The following is an 18,370-nucleotide window of genomic DNA, read 5'->3' on the forward strand; positions in this document are numbered from 1 at the left end:
GGTTCACAGAAAGCCAAGTATTTCATAAAATACTCATGTATTTGATATATTTTGGATATTCCACATATGCTGATGATTACTTTAATTCTTACAAAATATCTTAGATGAAACATTAACTTCCTTGATTTCAGGAGCTGATGCTGTGGAGGCCCAGTGTAAGAGATTTGAAGTGAGGGCAAGTGAAAGTGGAAAAGTATTGTTTTCTGCAGATGAAGATGAGATTGTCATTGGAGCTGACAGACTGAAAGTAACAGGTATGGTAATAATAAGGTTTCTAAAATGGATGTAAACCCTTTTTTTTTGGTTTTGTTTTGTAGTAACAATTTATCTATCAGTCTTCTAAAAAATTTTAGTACACTGGAGAGGAAAATCTCTTCTTATCATCAGTGATTGCTTGACTAACCAAAAGACATTGCATAATCTAAAAATAAATTCCTCTAAAGGCAGATTTGAATTTAAACTCTGCAGGACCGATGATCGTACAAAGTATCTTTACCACAGTGCTTTGACTTTTATATATTAACACTAAGCATTGTTTTTATGCCATTTGTTTAGGTAACACCCTTTCACAATGATAAAAACTATTGTTGTTTACTATGACCATTGTTTTTTCTGTATACAAAGTATGAAGTCTAACTTCCATCTGAATTAAGGGTAGGCACTCTAACCTAAGAGGCTGAGCTGAAGTGTAGTAAGTAGAAACCTTATTCAATAAAATAAAAATAATTCTCATTGTTATTTTACTGTCATCATTACATATATATATATATATGTAATTAATTAGATATTGGAAATGTGTTAGCTTATTAAAAAAAAAAAAAAATCGGTTACTTAAGTTTGTTTTAAATAAATGCTTCAACTTTGACTGCTTAATAAAATCTTACCTGATCTTAGGCTGGACTTGAGCTATCCGCTCATAGCCTAGAATAAGATACAAAACTCGAATTGTTTCACCAGTCAAAGGTGTTTAGCTTTAGGTCCGTCTATACCTGGGGATGCCTCTTTACAGAGTTTGAAATCAGTCTAGTAGTTTGAAAGTTCAATTGTGTAGAAAGTATAAGATGGTTCTAGTTTATGAGGATTATGATAAGATATCCCTTTCTATTCTTGAAACTAAGAAATGCATTCCTAGCAACTTTAAGCCTTTAATAAAATATATTAGGGAGTTCTACTTCAGTGTAATGCCAGATGTAGCATTAGAAGAGCATGAGGAAGTCCAGAGTCAAGCTATGACTGAACTTTTTTTATAAGCCTCAAGATTGTTGCTTGCCAGTGGGATATGTGGGATAACTTTTATTCCCCTTTCATTGCTGTCTGACCTTTGCCTATCTTCTCTAGCCAAGCAGTCTTATAGTGCTAAACCAAAAGAAAAGGCTTTTACAAGCAGGCAGTTTAGTGGTGTTGCAGTATCCAATATAATGCACTAAATCGTACTAGTTTACCAAATTTGGAGTTAGGAGAGGGAGATATAAGTGTTTCATTAAGTGAGCAGTAATTCTTCACAGATAGTGGTTGTACAAGAATTCTACCATGGTAAAACCTAAGACAATAACTGGAATAACAGAAGAAGCAAAAAGAGAATCATACTGAGTCCTGCTAAGTTTCAAACTTGGTCAGAATATTAAATACTGAGAAAGTTATTCTTAAACATACAACCAACACAGGAGATTTCAAAGCATATATCACAAGTTAAATAATAAAACATCTTACAAATGGCACTGAGGATTAGACTTCCTGACTTTAAGAAATGTAATCAGAAGTTGTAGATGTCATGATAATTATTTTTTATTTTATCAGACTTCAAAAGCAAAGCACTGCTCAACTGCCTTTAGCTTCAAAGTGGCTTGAGTTCACACAGCACCTGTGGACATCATTGGTATAGAAAGCAGAACAACTAAAGAAAATTTATTCAGTGATGCTTAGCATCGGATATAAGATTGTTCTTTGTGAAAAGAACAGGATTCTGTCCTTAATTCTAGAAATACACCTGACTGTATGTATATTTATATTAAGCTTTGATATATTCATCTGAGTTTCAAGGATTATGGTATACCTGTTGAGTCCTACAGAGAATCTCACTACTAGACTTGTTTGTACAAGTAATTGATTTTCCTTCTGAAGCTAAAATGAAAAATAAGCAAGAGTTAGGGTTGAATTTTCTAATAAATTATTTCATTAAACTAGAAAAATTATTTTAGGGTTAAAACAATAAAAACATTTACTTTAATTAGTTGCGTGCACACACACATATACAAGAAGAAGGATTTAGGCAACATTTATATATCACAAAGAAAATATGCATATTGAGGATTTTTCAGGTTCTAAGTGTTGCCATTTAGTTCATGAAGTTAAACACAAATTATGTTCCATTGAATAGCCTGAAGTCCAACATTTTGGTAAGTTTCTTTAGATAAAACATGTTAAGGTATTTTTACAATTGTGATTAGAAAGAGTAATTTTCTTTTAAAAATCACTTGCAAATTATTGTCTTCTTTTGTGTTTATTCAAAAGTAACATAACGAGTTGACATCATTCTTTCTAATGTCTGGATAATAATCTTACCTTGAAATAATAGTTCATTAGTAAACTATCTTATAGTGTGGCTATAAAGGGCTAGTTTTTAAAAAATTATGCTTTAAATCCCTAGGGCCCACTTTAGGTTAACACTTCTGTCATTTTGTTAGAGAAGAAAAATATTATCCCACAGAATGAAGGGAAGAGTATTAGATTTCTAAATAAATGAGCATTTCTGAAAGGCTTAGACAGAATAACCTCATATTCCAACTTCTTTATCCCTAAAAGTCCTTTTTGCAACATAAGTACTAACCTGCAGCCAAATAATAAAGCTATAATGAGACATCTATGCTTTACTGTTCACTTCAGTCTAAAGCTGAAATTATATATCATAGATTTCCCAATGGAGACTAAAAGTTGCATGATCCATTCAGTCTCAAGAAAAATATTTAAAAAACATCCCAAAAACTAAAAAAAAAATATATCCTGTCTCTTCATGGAAACATAAAATAATAAAATCTTCCTTTCATCATAGTAGATCTTTGAATTCTGTCCAAAGATTGTGTGATATCTTTAAATTCTTCAACAAACACATGAAAGGTGATGTGTCCCTGTGAGTTGCTTCAGTCAGACTGCATTACTCTGTACAATATGATATGACTGATGAAACCTGGCAAGGTATCATAATGTCAAACATCAACCAGAAGGTTTTTTTAGTGTACTTTTCTCAAGCCCGTGTTTTGATAATCATGATGTCTTGAGGTGAGTATAGGAAAGGAGTTATGGAAGAACAGAGAAAAGAAAAAATAAATATTAAAAAGCAAAAATAAGCTGTGCTTATTTGTAGATGAAACTCTCACGTGTGTCACTACAATGAAAACCTAGTTTTATTTTCTGGTTTAGCTGCATATAGCATCTCTTTGGAAACACTTCACTCTGAATGTGTCCAATAAAGGATGCATATTGGTAATTAATTTTCTAAAGCAGACTTGCTTGCTTCATGGGCATTTATAAACCATTATGGCAAGGTGGGATTGATTTTGTATGATTTTTTTTCTCAATTCAGAAGAATACTTTTGTAATGCGCAGCTTTGAAAAGCAATCTATCATAAAGCAGTGTAAGAAATTATTGATTAATAAAAACTTGAAAGAGTAAGTTTACAGCTTCTCATTGATTGTTTTTGTAGCATTTTTATTTGTAAATTTTTTATATAGCAGCCTCTTCCAAGCAGAAAGGTATAGTAGAAACAGGCTACTAATCTAGTTATCAATATATTTCCCAGGTAAGTTTTTTTTTGTTTGTTTTAGAGTAATGCAGCTGTATATTTTCCTATTAAGATACTCTCACTTTAAAATTAGACAGTTGGCTGATTTAATTTCATTTTCTTATTCTTCTTTCCATTGTTACTTTTGCTTTTTCTTTTAACTGTGTTAGCTTTTTTTCTACATTATCATTCAAGCAAAGAAGAAAAAAGATTCAACGTTTGCTTTGTTAGACTGAGCTGTTAGAATTTCAGCTGACTGTTGCCCCTTTCCGCAGGGATGCTTCCTACCAAGGTTAACACATACCATAGAGTTTGTAAGGAGGGAAGAAAAAGGCATGATGAAGTGAACATCTTGCCAAAGAGATGGGAAACAAGCAGGAATAAGGAGCTGAGTTTCTGGTGGGCTGACAGGTTTCTTTCTGCATATGGTTAAGTGTTTCTCCATCCCTTGTATTCACCCTGTCGCAACGCATGGGCAGAATCTATAGAATCGTGGAGACTTTTTACCTCCTGCAGTTACAGAACAAGAGTATCTGTTTGACTTTTAGCTCTGTTATTTAAATCCTAATACAATTTTTTTTCTGCCCTATGCTTTTATTTCATATTTATTTTAATTGCAGTATGATGTCTCTAAGATATTCTTGTAGCAGACCTTGAATACATTGTATTGGTTGCACTTGTCCATGAGAGTACAAGAATATATTGCAACTCAGCTTTATCCTGCCAGAGTACTTTTGAGAAAACAGATTAAGAGCGCCTAGTGCAATGTACATTTTTTTTGAGATACTGCTACGAAAGAAGGTTGTAATTCTTTCTATAAAAACTTGCACTTAATCTCTCTGTTAGTAGTTTGTCTTCCTCTAACTTGTAGTTAGCAGTTGCTTGGTTCTAAGCAAAATACCTGCTTTCTTCGACAACGTAACTGAGATTTTTTTCTCCTCTGACATTTGGGGGAGATGCTCAGTTAAGGCTAAAAGCACATTATCATAAACTTATTTTTTCTTTCCATTAAACTTCCAATATTTTATCCAAATTATACAAACATCTTGCTTTTTTTTGAAAATAGTGTTTCTCTCTATCATTTTTTGAAGGATAAGAGACTGCAATTTAGTGCTCGTATTGTCTTCTACACATTGTTCTTTCCTATGTACTTCATTCAGACTTGGTTAGTGTGCCATGATTTTATCTCTGAGCCTTCCTCCAAGACTCATAAAAACAATAGCATAACTTGATTTGTTACAGGTTTAGGTACCTTCTTCTAAATCAGTTGTAACTGCACATGTGGGTTTTTCATTACTCATTTTTTGAAAAAGGCAAGGTAAAAATGGATTTGCAAATTAAACCACGTAGATCTTCCATGAGAAGCTGTTGCTGTTCTGCAGTCAAATCCAATTATATTTTCCAGATGCAGCAAATAAGCTGTATCACTTTTTCTGAATAATACAATCTACATTGTTTAGAAAATATTTCTCACCTTTATGGAGAACTAATTTATCTTGTTTCCTATTACTTTCTTAACTGTTGGTTTATTTTCTTTCATCCCTTATTGCTGCATGTCTGAGTGGTATGATCTGTTTTGGCAAGGGACATAAAGTTCTTTCTGGATAAAACTGTATCTTGATATAATGACAATTAGTATGTTAACAGTAATATTTTTCCTCTAAAGATAAATAAGAAGCTAATTAAAAACTCGTCAGTTAATGTTTTACCAAGATTTTACTAATAATTTTGTGGAGTTCAACTGCTTCTAGAATTTATTGAAAAACAAAACTTTTCAGATATGTGGAACTCCATGTCTGTAATATGTGAGAGGAAATAATTAGCTGAAGATCACTTTGTTTCAATATTTCAAGCACAATAGCACATCTCATTGTGGGAACTGCAGTTGTAATAAGGCTTGCACATGGTTGCTAGCCGTAGTGGAAGAAACAAAAAGAAGAGGCATAAAAGCTTTGCGGATGAAAATTAGAGAAGGGCAGAAGACGGCGTACTTCAGTTCTAACAGAAACATTCTCAGATTAATAACAGGACATGTGTTGGTCAGATCTACTTGGACACCAGAACAGTGTCAGGAAAAAATCTGTGAAGGGCTGCAAGTGTCTTTTTCATTATGCTCAAGTATATACTTATAGTGGATTCAGTATGGCTTTGATCAAAGCCATTTTCTTCAATAGACAAAAGATGAGAGCCTTGATGTATCAAGGAAACATCAGAAGATAGATACATACTTATATTCTAATAATATTCTAATAATATCCAGAATTAACATGTAGAGGAATGCCTCAGTACCTCAGTTTTGATTTTAAGATTATGCTGTAGGACTATGAATCTGCAGGTAATTAAAATAAAGGAAGGTCTTCCAGAGTAGTTAAGATGAAAATATAAAGTAGAAATACGGCTTATGGCTATAAAAAGGAAATATGACAGAAATATGAGGAAATATATGTGAATTGCAAATTAGGTTGGAAAAGTAAAAATAAAATACTTATAACAAGAACTGAAAGGTAGAAAAATAAGTGATTATTTGATGTATGTTGTTATTACAGTAGGCATCTTGTGCCTTCAGAAACTGAATAGGAATTTCAGTATGAATGGGGAAGATCTTGGAATTACTGTGTTCAGTTGGTGGATTGTCATTCAGGACAGATGGGGATAGAGAGTGAAGTGGCACGAGACAAAGAAAGCACTGAACCACTTTAAGCTGGATTGCGCAGCCAAATTATATGACCACAGCGAAACTACAGTATTTGATGTTGTAGTAAAATGTTTTACCTTTAAGTAGATATGTCAGACTCTCAGTACCATCAGAATTATTTTATCATCATCTGTCAGTAACAAAAATGTATTAAATATATAGAATTTCTGTGTTTCCTCAATAATGACTACATTAATATGTGCCCCAAAATGTACAGGATAAATAAGGTTTCTGATAAGTTGGTTTAGACCTCAGAGAATCACTTAATGTCCAGACTTGTCTGTATGAGAGTTCTGATTGAAATAAAATATTATTGCAGGAGTCTAACTGCTTGGCAACGGAGTAATTACTCTTGAGGTACACCTGTAGAGCTTATTACAAGCATGTATATGTGAGCTCAAAGCTGCCTATGAAGTGGAACTTTTACAGGCAGGCTAGAAGTATTGAGACTCAATAGATACATTTCTTATCCAGGACATTGCACAAATAGATTTATATATTCCTGTTAAGGGTAGAATGCATGCAGCCAGATCAGATTACCAGCAGGGTGTACTTGCATCAGTCTGTAGGTGATTATGTAGATTGTTGAAAGACTACATTGACCTAAGGATAATAACAGTCCATTTGTAAAAGAAAGATTTTGATTTTGGGGACTTGAACAAAAACATGCCAAGGAACAGAATGATTGGTCTCAGGAATGTATATTAAGAGAAAGAAGCCTTGATGGAAAGTTTTTTTCTGAAAAGGTAATAGATGCAAAAGCAGAAAAATGTGTAAGCAGTTCTGCCACCTCAGGAAAATATGTTCAGTTTCTTACAGCCATTCCACTGAAAAATACTCAACAAGGCTGTTCTATAGACAGAGACACAGAAGGAGCCAGTGTATAGTCAGTATATAGTCAGGCAGGAGATCAGAAAACAAAGGAAAATTTAAAAATATAAGAAAAATAAAAAAGGCAAAATTATACTCTTTTGATGTTTAGGTAGAGGAAAATAATCCTTTACCTAGAGAGTCAGCCTTTCTATAGTCCATGCTTTCTGAATGACTCTTCTTCCATATGCAACTTTTCTTCTTTTTTTTTTTTTTTTCTTTTTTCATGTTAACATCACTTATAAGATAAGACAGATTTTAACCTTTTCCTCCCCTTCTGGGCTGTAATCTGTTTAATTCTGTTAAATAGAACTTATGTTTCTGAGCTGACTCTCTGCTTGTTTCAGCTGTTCCTTTGCAGAACACAGCCAGCAGCCTCCCAAGGTTAGTGAAGAGACTATTTGCTCAATCTGGTACAGGGGAGTACTGATGCAGAGACTAACTTCCAGATGGAATCTGTTTTTCAGGTTAAACTGTTGACACCAAGATTAAGTTGTTGGATATTTGTGACTAATGTAAGAATGAATATTTTTAGGAAAAACTGCCAGTATCTACATCATATTCAAATCATATCCCACATTCCCTGTTATAGGACTTTGCAGAGTCCAGAGATGCAATTTAAAGTAGTTCTAGTTTTGAACGGTCTGAATTTCGTGATACCAGGCAAACCCACATGGCCTATGTAAGGATCAAAGCCCAGTGGAAAATTGCCCCTTTATTAGTAATCTGAGGTAACTCTTAAATCAAACCAAACCAGCTTGTTTGGGAAACACGAAATAAACTTTCAGAAGGTTTTGATGCAGGAACTGAATATGAATTGAGTTCAGATTTTGTAGTAAAATTCTAACTCTAAAAACCTGAGATAAAGCTTTGGAAGTTTTGAAAATACACATTTAAATTGCAGCAGACCCATCTCTATTTTTAAGATATAGCTACTTAGAGGAGAGAAAGGTGAATCATAAAGGAGCTCCAACATTCCCATTTTCTTTTTCTTTTTTTTTTTTTCCTCAAAGTGCTTGCTTGTGATTTATTTCTACCTGGAAACAAAGTTCTATTGTTGGAGATAAGGTTCAGGCTGCAAAGCACTACAGGACTTAGGTTCAGTGAAAAAGAGTATGTGGCTCCAAACTCTCATCCTATAATGATGATACTACAGGCCAAAAATATCTTGCTTTGTCCTGGAACAGTGTCCTCATTAGGTGAAGATGAGATAATTTGGATTTCAATTTGTAAAGCCTTCAGAATAGGAGGAATACTATTACATTTTTAGGAAATATTGCAGGCACCTGATTTTTCTCAAACAATATACAGATGTACCTTGTACTCTCAGCCATGCAATACATGTCAGAACACCACTGTTTTCTCTGAATCCTGCCTCAAATCACTAAAAATTGGCTTTTTCAGTTTTATCTGATCTTAAGGCAAATTTCTTACTCAACTTTCAATACAAGCTAATGTATTTAGTAGCCATAAATTGTTCTGTGACATTATAAAAATGTGTCATGACATACATCATATGTTCAAAACTCATGTGAATGAACAGGAAGATCTTGAGTCTAAATTTAGGTAGAAAGTAGGAGAAAGAATAAATAGAGAAATCCTCAAGGGGAGGTACTGTATGAGTTCATGGCAGTCACAGTTTGAAACAAAGCTTTACTCAGAAAAAAAGTTAGCACATTTCCACCAGTAACATCTTGGACTTCACTGTTATCTGTAGATCTATTTATAAAGCTGGTATGAAATAAAAGCTGTGAAAAACATAGATTTAAAACATTTTTGCTCTGTAATACATCTCAAAGCTTATTCATAGCAGACCTCTATAAGTGAAGAATTTCACCCACAGGAAGCAACTCCAGAAAAAATTATATCAACCACAAAAATATGGCCTGCAGCCTTCAGCCTACATTGTGAATTTAAATTTCTATCCTCATTGTGGCTAATGATGAGTTTACATTTCACAGTGTCTGACAGCATAAAATTCAGCACAACAAGAAACAGATATAATAAGCCATCATTTTGGCTCTAGAAAAATGTCATCAGTGTATGTAAGCCTTTGTATTTGAATTAAAAGTAGATAATAAGTACATGTGTCTTTGTTCAGCTTTCAGAAAGTACAGAGGTCATACATGTGTGTGAAAATTAAGAAATGTAGATAGAAATGTATAAGAATTCAGAATGGGCAATGTAAATTCCAGAGGGTAGTATAGCAAAAATCAGCATATATTCTATAAAAGAAATGAAATTATATGTAGTAAGAATCGTTTCATAAAAAGAGAATGAAACAAAACCCCTCAATATCCAGACAGAAATGAATGCATCTGAAGAATGTGTAACTGCTCTGAGAATCAAAATCCAAATAAGTTTATGCTTCATGGGTACTGATGAAAGGGCAAAGAACAAATGTGGTAATGTTGACGACCAAACCAAGAAGATTATATAGATGAAGCTTTGTAAACAAAAAGTGATACTTTTGTCACAGGGCCTGCTGACAGCATTTTGGAATTTTGAGGGCCTCTTGTTTCTTAAACTGCATAGATAATCATCTCTTAGGAAAAAATAAAAAAGGAATAAAGATCAAGACACAGACTGTGCAAAAGATTTATGGATTATAAGGATGACACTGTGTTGAAAATGTAATATAAGGAGTGTTGTTGATTGGTGGAGAGGAACTGAGAAGTGTGAAAGTGGAAGGAAATCTGAGAGAGGGCAACCATCACATAATGAGAACATCCCCTGTTTGAAAGTTACAGTGAAAGACAACAGAAAAAAAAAAACCACTGACTTCTAGTGGTCAGTTTTAAAACCTCAGAGAATTCATAAGTAAAACTCACAGGACTCCCCAGAAAAAGAGTTAAGAAGGATTTTGGATTACAAGCTGAAGAGCATGATGTGATGCGAGAAGGTCAAATATGAAACTGGAATGTGTAAACACGAGTGGAACCTGCAGATCTTCTGCTCTATTCAACACTGGTAAGGTCCTCTCCAAAGTGCTTAGTCCAGTTTGGAGTACCAAACTGTTCAGTAAGCCACTTGATAGAATCCAGAGCCAGGAGACTGATTAATTGTCCAGAACCATGATGTCTGAGGGAAGAGGGAACAAAATGGTGCTGTTTAGCTTGAAGAGAAAAATATCAAAGGGAATATGACATCAGTCTTGAGGCCTTGAGAAAGAGCCCGTAGGAAAACAAACAAACAAAAGAAAACCCAAAACAACAAGACTTTTTATTGGAAAAGAATAGTGAAACGCTGGAATAGTTTGGCTGTAAAAAATGTAGGTTTTCCTTCATTTTCTTCTACAGAATAAATTATAACAACATCGGGTTGATCCTGATTTGGTTTTGAACTTAATGAACACAGCAAGGTATGAGCCTCAGAGGACATCAGATATTTTCTATTTATCTCTAATCTCAAGCAAACTAATGTAAATTCAATAAAATTTGTGCTTTCTAACCTGTACTACTATTTGCAGCTGTCATTATTAAGGGCAAGCACACTTATAAGTTTCTGCCTTTTGACAAGGAGCCTTCTCTCGATTAATTTCATTTTAAATGTTGTACGTAGCTGTATTATTCACATAGAATTGTTTACTATTTTAAATAATTTTAAATGCTTCACATTATTGCATTTGAATACTTTATGACTAACTAATATTTTGGACTTTTTTAATCTTTTATTTGTCAGAACAATCGGTCACTAAAGGAACCCTACCTCACACTTGAGTTTATACCAGAAATTATAAAAAGTTTCTTTCCATAACAAACAGGAATATTTTTCTGGGAGAATCATTTAAAGCTGATAAATGTAATGTGCATATTATTTACTAAGAGCATATAGAAAATGTGGAATTAATAGATTATATGAGGTTTTAATGTAAAACACTTAACAAGACTAGATGGAGACTGCAGACAATTTAATTTATTTCATCCTCTTACCTCTTTCTTAGACTTTAATTTCTAAATTTGAGTGTGACCTGATTATTTAGGTCCAGATAACTCGAACACAACAGGGACAGTAATTTTATAGTCAAGGGACTGATCTAAAAGGTCATGACAGCCTAGCCTCTCCAAAAATATTAATATCACCAAGATAATACAAGTTTCAAAGAACAGAAATAATACATTTTTAAAAAGTTGTGTTAAGCAGTTCTGCTGTAGAAATGGGTGACTTTTCAGTTGTGAAACATCTCTAAACAAATTGCATTTCTCTTATATTTAATTGTTTAAATAACTTGTGATAGTGATTTGATCATGATTACTTTTTTGTGGCCTGTTAGGATTTGAAATCCAAACTTTTTTGACATACATCAGAATTTGCAAGGCCAATAGCTAAGCCTTATAGCAGTAATCCTACAAAGCATTTGAATGTGTGCTTGGATTCTGGTCCTCTGAGTTATACCACTGAAGCTAAAGCACCTAATAAGGAACTTTGCAAGACTGGAGCAATAAATAGTTCTCAGGATCTCGGACTGTGGCTGAGATCTTATTGAGTCAGTTACTTTTCCTTCTGCAGTAATTAGCATCCCCATTTATTAATTTAGAAATAATTTAGCAAGGACCTTTTCCTATTTTGTATTTAAATTCCTTGGTAAAAATTAATCTTTTCACTTTCCTTCTCTGCTTTTCAATTAAGCTACTTTCAGTAGCATATACTTTATGCTTGATAGATTCCTAAAAGTCATTCTCAATAGTTTAATTGACTGTCATTTCTAATTTTTTTTCCAAAAGTGTTAAATCTTTTTTTCTTTACAATATTATTTCATACTGTACAATTGTGCATAATACAGTGTGCAATTAACATCATATATTTTTTCTTTGAGTGATCTCCTGCAGGTTTTTTTGTTTTTACTTGAAGTGAAGTGCAGAGTTGTGAGATATTCCATTCCAAACCCAGGAGATCAGTACCAACCTAGGAATGCAGACTTCTGGGATCCTGTTTGAATAAATGCCATCACAATCAAGTATACTGGTCCAAACTCTATGCTTTGATGGGCATTCCTAAGTGTGATATTGAGCAAAGTTGTTCCCTAACTGCAGTGTTTTGGAACAAAGAGCAACACTACAGAGCGCTATAGTTTCACAGGATTAATTCACAAAATGGCATTAGAACTGTATGAAGTGAAGAACACCCAACAAATGTGGCTGGTTTTGATCATGTCTTGGCAAACTAAAGCACCCATGGTTAACCACATTGACATAATAAGATAACATTTTACAGCTAGCCTTTCATCTTGCTGGAGAGAAAATGAAAAGAATTTGGGTTTGGCCATAAAAAGGGACCGTTCTCTTGTCCTTATCTCTGTGTACAGTTCCTCTTTGCATAGCATTTTTCCTGTACTTCTGTTTTAAAAGTTAGTTACTTTCCGTATGTGTTTTCAAATTTACTATTAAGTAAGATTCCATACAGTGAGGGGAAGACAAGAAATCTGCATGAACAAGAGCACTTCACTACAAGAAGGGATAGGATGAATGAACTTAGCAAGGTAAAGCAACTAGAGACCTTTCCTTTCAGAAATCATCCTACTGTAGGTATGAGCCCACACTAAAACCTGATATGTTGCATTCATAGATAAACTGAAGGAATCATGCATACCATAAATTTTACTGGTTTTATATATGAAGAGCACTTTTACTGATCCTGCCAATACTAATATCAACAATGGGTGTAGTGAGTTATGTTTATTTAGGTGTTTCTACTTAGCATTAGAATTCAGTTTTATGGTAACTCTTCTTTAGAAAATATCTTTGTTTTCATTGAAGCTATTAGATAGGAAGTTTGTAAAACATTTAAAGCATTTTGTGAGAATGCTAGAAAAAGCCTGCTAGACCACAGACCTAAGAACATACATACACGATCATGCACATGCGTTTCAGTTCTTCCAGGAAGCCTTATTCATTTGAAAATGCCAAAATGTCATTTAGCTCAAGTGGAGATTTTGCTCTTAAGACATTATCATTGTAAACCAATCTGATACATAAAGCATGATAGAAGTGACAGCAAGTACTATAGGTTACACCACTTACAGTGTAACTAAGAATGATGCTTTTTCATGTCCTTTTTTGGCATCAATTTCTGCAAAGCAAGTATGTTATAATGGTCAAAGGTCTAGATACAGCAGCATGTAAATCTTTCGAAGTACCTGGATATCCCAATAAGAAACAAGATATGTCCAAGACCAGCAAAGCAAAATACTGGCAGTAGCTGAATGCTTGGTTCACTTGAAAAATTCCTTTCCCAATTTATGGTTGAAAACATGAGGTAGGACTGGTAGTTACAACAAAGAAACAGCTTTTAAAAAACATTTGTTCTCATATCAAGCTAACCAGATGTATTACTTTTGCTATTTTTATCTTAGCAGTGTTACCGAATGACAGACTACTTTTTTAATCTGTTTTTACACTCTGTGCGGAGCAGAGAATATGCAATAGATAAAGCATACTGTGCAGAAAGAGTATTTATCAAGAAGCTTTTTTCATGCTTTAGCCATCAGGTCTCTTTTCAGGCTTTTTATAGTTGCAATTTTTGCATTTTTTTTTTCTTCTCACTGTCATTCTTGGCCTTGCCTCCCTGGTTTATTTTTAGATTTAGGATGAAAGCAAAAGACCAATAGGAGTTTCTGAATTTTAAGTTTTAATGGAAACACTCTTTGTTTTGTTTTGTGTTTTTTTTCTTCATGACAGCAAAACTAACCGTAGGTCAAAACAATTTCATTTTTGAAAAATACTAATCTGAAAAATCGGTATAAATATTAAAAGGAACTTTCAATACAAAATAAGGAAAGTAGCGGGAGTATCCTGGTTAAAAATAATAGTAATAATAATTAAAAAAAAGAGAATACATTATTTACAGTTATAAGATATCTGGAGGCCAGAGGGAGACTACAGGACAAGGAAGAATTAATCTAAAAGAAATAAATTCTTTTGGAAGGCTTAAGAATATAAGAATAGAGGTCTTTCCACGTAAGGTTCTCTTCAGGGAAAGCCAAAAGGCTAGACTGGTAAGCATCATGGAAGTTTATTAACTGGATAATATGGAGAAATACCTCTTAGAGTTGATCTGAACAAAATACAAAATATAATAAGAAAGGTTTTCTTTTCTGTCTCTTGCCCTGTTTCTGAATCTGGTATGGTATTTTGGTGATAGATGGACATACCAAATATGTTATTTCTATAATTTTAACATAAATATGGAAAAGCAAAATAATTGATTTTATGATGACTGTCAAATTGAGTCCTGGGCTCAGTGTTCAGTATTCTGTTCTGAAAGAGCCTGAACGTTATGCACTTTAATGTCTAAAAGGACATGAACCACAGGTTTCTCTAACAGCTGACCATACCAAATTTTCCTGCAGAAGTAAAACCTGCTTGCTTTGCTGATTTTATCTAGACAGGCCTTGGTATGTAGCAAGGCCATGAAAAATGCTTAAACCTTAGAAGTCTTAAGGTGATTTTAGATAGGTGTATTGCAGCAATGATACAAATGTGTGTTTTGAGTCTCTTCTGACTCACAAACAGCAAAAGAGCAATGAGTAGACTAGGGTTATGCCACAAGACTCACAGCAGAGCTGGAGTTATAAGGTTTGCCAGGTAATCTCAATTGTGGTTGTAACCTGAGTCCTGATACTGCTCCTTGGTGACACAGAAGGGAGTATTGAGACCAGCACTGATAAATGACTCTGTGACCAGCTCAGTCCCATCTTGAAAATTGACTGGTAGCTCTACCAGTAAATTACTGCCATTAGCCCTCTTATCATCAACCTCTGCATGGTATGTGGTTCTTGCTTGCAAAAACATCTGTGACTTCAGCAAAAGATGCCTATTTCAGCCAACTTCAGCATGTTGTTGTAAGCTTTAGTATCTTGTCTTTCCTGCAGAAAATATGCTGTCTTTCCTCTGGTTAACACCGATCACACATGGGCACCTGTTTGCTAACATGACCATTGAAGGTTTACAGTCATTGTAGCTAACTAATTTGAAATACATCTGCTTCCATTGTGTTGCTAAATTAAAAGGCTTGCTTCACTGCTATGCTGAATTGAAGGTGAAAATGTTAGGTGACAAAATTACTGTTGCACATTCACACTCTCACAGCTGCAGACTTACCTAAGTCATTTTTCCTTTTGTGTTGCTGTGATGTCAGATATGAATGTGTTGTGTTCATCAGCGTAATTTACTTCTAGAGAGAACACCAGAACAATAACAAAACATACAAGCAAAAAATACAGTCATAATAGGTGATAATCAAGATAACTAGTGGTAATATCAAATAGAAATTTCTTAACAACCCTGTAAGGAACTGATATTGCAGCTTCATTTTATTTCTGAAAAAACAAACAAAACAAAACAAAACAACAACAAACAAACAAACAAAACCAAAAACGACCAACTTTCAATAATGTCTAATTTTGTGTAATAGGCACCAAATTTTGTTTTATCAACATATCTCCATTCCAGCATTGTAGAAATACGTGGCGATTCTTCTTACATTTTAATTTTTTCATTAATTCAAAAGTATGTGAAGGCATTTTTCCAGTGACTTTTTAAGTACATACTATTTACTTGCATATAATAGACTTTTTATATGTGTATCAGTGCCCTCTACAGGGTGCACAGATGCACTCATCTAAATATTTGTTTATAATTTATCAATGGCATGCTAATTTCTATACAGTAAAAATGCTATAGTAGAGCTGTTTCACAAATCTGGATAATAGTCCTGCCTCTTTGTGGCTTCCTTTAACATAAATAAAACAATTTACTAAATTGTAAGAATGAAGCAGTAATTATCACATAATCATAACAATTTTTAGTATGCTGCAGTAATGTCAAAGCAGAGAACAGAAATAAATGCATATTTACATATGGCATAGAGAACTGGCCTCTAAAACCTATTTAAGGCACTCCATGAATCAGTTGTAATGCGAAGGGTAACATAGATGACTTCTGATGTGGTTAAAATGAGATTTCCAAATAAGCTTTCCCAATTTAGATAAAATTCAGATGTATCAACTTCTGACCAGATGTTGAAGGCAGAAACTTCAATGTGTTTAGGCCGTGTGCATTGTTACTGTAGTCTCAATTCAGTATCAGTGGTTAAGTAACCTCTAGGGATGCCAATTTCTCTTTTTGAGCTGTAGATAAAATATAAGTAATCTGTACTCCTAATTTAAGCAACTAATGACATATTTAGATTTAAAGAAGAATCTCCTTATAAATGCATCTAAGCTTTTGACTTTTCGAAATCAAAACATTTCTTTAGGCAATATCTTAACTGAAGTGCAAATGCCCTTTTTTTCAAAAGCTAATCATTAATTCCTTTGTTTTAGAGCTTTTTGAAGCAAATTGTATAAACATTTCTGGTAAGGTTTTATAGGTAGGCAGCAGTATATTGTAGAAATTTCAGAAAACTTCATGATGGGAAATTATCACTGATTGTGCCTGAAACTATGTGAGAAAGAATTTTCTCTTTCTTGCACGTTTCCCCTTTCAGATTTTAACATTTTTTCCATAGTATTCTGTACAAATACATGGCACTTTGCTTTTACTAAAATTCAAGACAAAATTATAAGATAATATAATTAACCTTGAAGTTAAAACCTTAATTTTCTACTTGGGATATCCAAGTTCATGTCCCATTCTTTTACTAGTTATGAAGCTATTGACTGTTGGTGGATAGTCCTCCCATTCATTGATTCATTCATTTTTCATCAAGGAAACAGCAAGCCTGTTTTGTTACTGATTAACTATTCATTAGGGCCTAAGCCTGAGTGTTCAAAATCCTAGGGTTATCTTTTACAACAAAACAAAAATACAGTCTTTTTGATCTATTAAATATAAAAATAATCTCATTAAAATTCAATTTTTTGAATGTAAGCAAGGACAATTTTTGCTCTCTTTTCCACTATTGTGAACCCAGAATGATTTACACCATTTTAAGAAAAATGCAAATCCAGACCATCACGGAAAAGATGATTTTTTGTTTTTCAGGAAATATTTGATGTGAAATGTAAATTTAAGCTTTAAGTCTATTCATATATCTAGGTCTTGTAACTTTTCAAGGAGATTGTATCAATTCAAGCAGAAAATGGCTGTAGTTACTAATTTTTATTGTCATGTTTGTCTCCATCTGTCATATATCAAAGGGGAAAAAAGTAAAAAGTGTTACAAAAATTATTTTTTAAAACCTGTTCTTTGTAAAGCTGTTATATATTATTCAGTTTCACTCATGTTTTGAGGAGGTATTAAATTTTAACGTCACTTTTCAGCAGTTTCATTTAAATATATTGAGTTTTTTCATCCCAGTATCATTTAGAATAGCCATTTCCAATTATTAATTTAATAATGTTACTATTGTGCTCAACCCAAATTTTATTCAAATAGATGCACTTTTTCAGCTGATTGTAAACCAAGTGGTGGCTAGACATAGATTTTGGATGTGAAGCTTCCAACAAGTGTGTGGATGAACAACTGAAGACATAGGTGCGATCATTTGCACTGCAAGACAAGAGGTGTCTTAACTGCCCACCTATAGGAAGCAATGTTTCAAATGTTTGCACTCAACAGAAATTAAGATGATATTTAAGAAAATAAATACCATTTCAAATTTACAAGTATTTCCTGGAGTTGCGATTTGCTTTGATCAAAATTTTTCACACTGAAGAGGCTGAATTTTAATTTATTGTGGAACTCATTCTTCTTATCTAAATGAAAGGCTTAGTAGAAGTCTTGCTTTAGTAAGGTCACCATACAGAAAATATGCATCAAACATTAGTCATGTTCAAGGGCCTTGGGTAATGAATCTAAATAATTCATTTTAGAATTTCTTTTTTAAAAATGGCTTACCTTTGAAGACTTTCATGCTTATGCTTTAGTTTACAAGCAAACAGCTGCATTTAGTCAGGCCACGCTACAGCTTCCTACCTACTTGCAATATGGCTACATCAATATCTTACCTGAAACCTTCACTATTAAACATTAGTCCATATTGCTGCTGAAGGACTAACAAAATTTAAGTCTCATCAGTTATGGCA

General features: G+C 33.5%; 1 protein-coding gene across 3 annotated transcripts in view; it reads left to right on the top strand.

Annotated features, from left to right (window-relative positions):
- Positions 1 to 18,370, top strand: part of SGCZ (sarcoglycan zeta) — a gene marked incomplete at its 3' end in the record, with an annotated part of 441,296 nt that overhangs the window by 389,518 nt on the left and 33,408 nt on the right. For 2 of the 3 annotated variants that reach the window (XM_080343711.1, XM_080343712.1), the window contains one exon: positions 132 to 254. The exons of the other annotated variant lie outside the window; for it this stretch is intronic. In XM_080343711.1, the coding sequence (XP_080199837.1) occupies positions 132 to 254 (123 nt within the window). The remainder of the gene's footprint in view (positions 1 to 131; positions 255 to 18,370) is intronic. 3 annotated transcript variants of the gene reach the window in all.

Source organism: Nesoenas mayeri (assembly GCF_963082525.1).
Source record: "Nesoenas mayeri genome assembly, chromosome: 4".
In the NCBI taxonomy this organism is placed as follows: Eukaryota; Metazoa; Chordata; class Aves; order Columbiformes; family Columbidae; genus Nesoenas; species Nesoenas mayeri.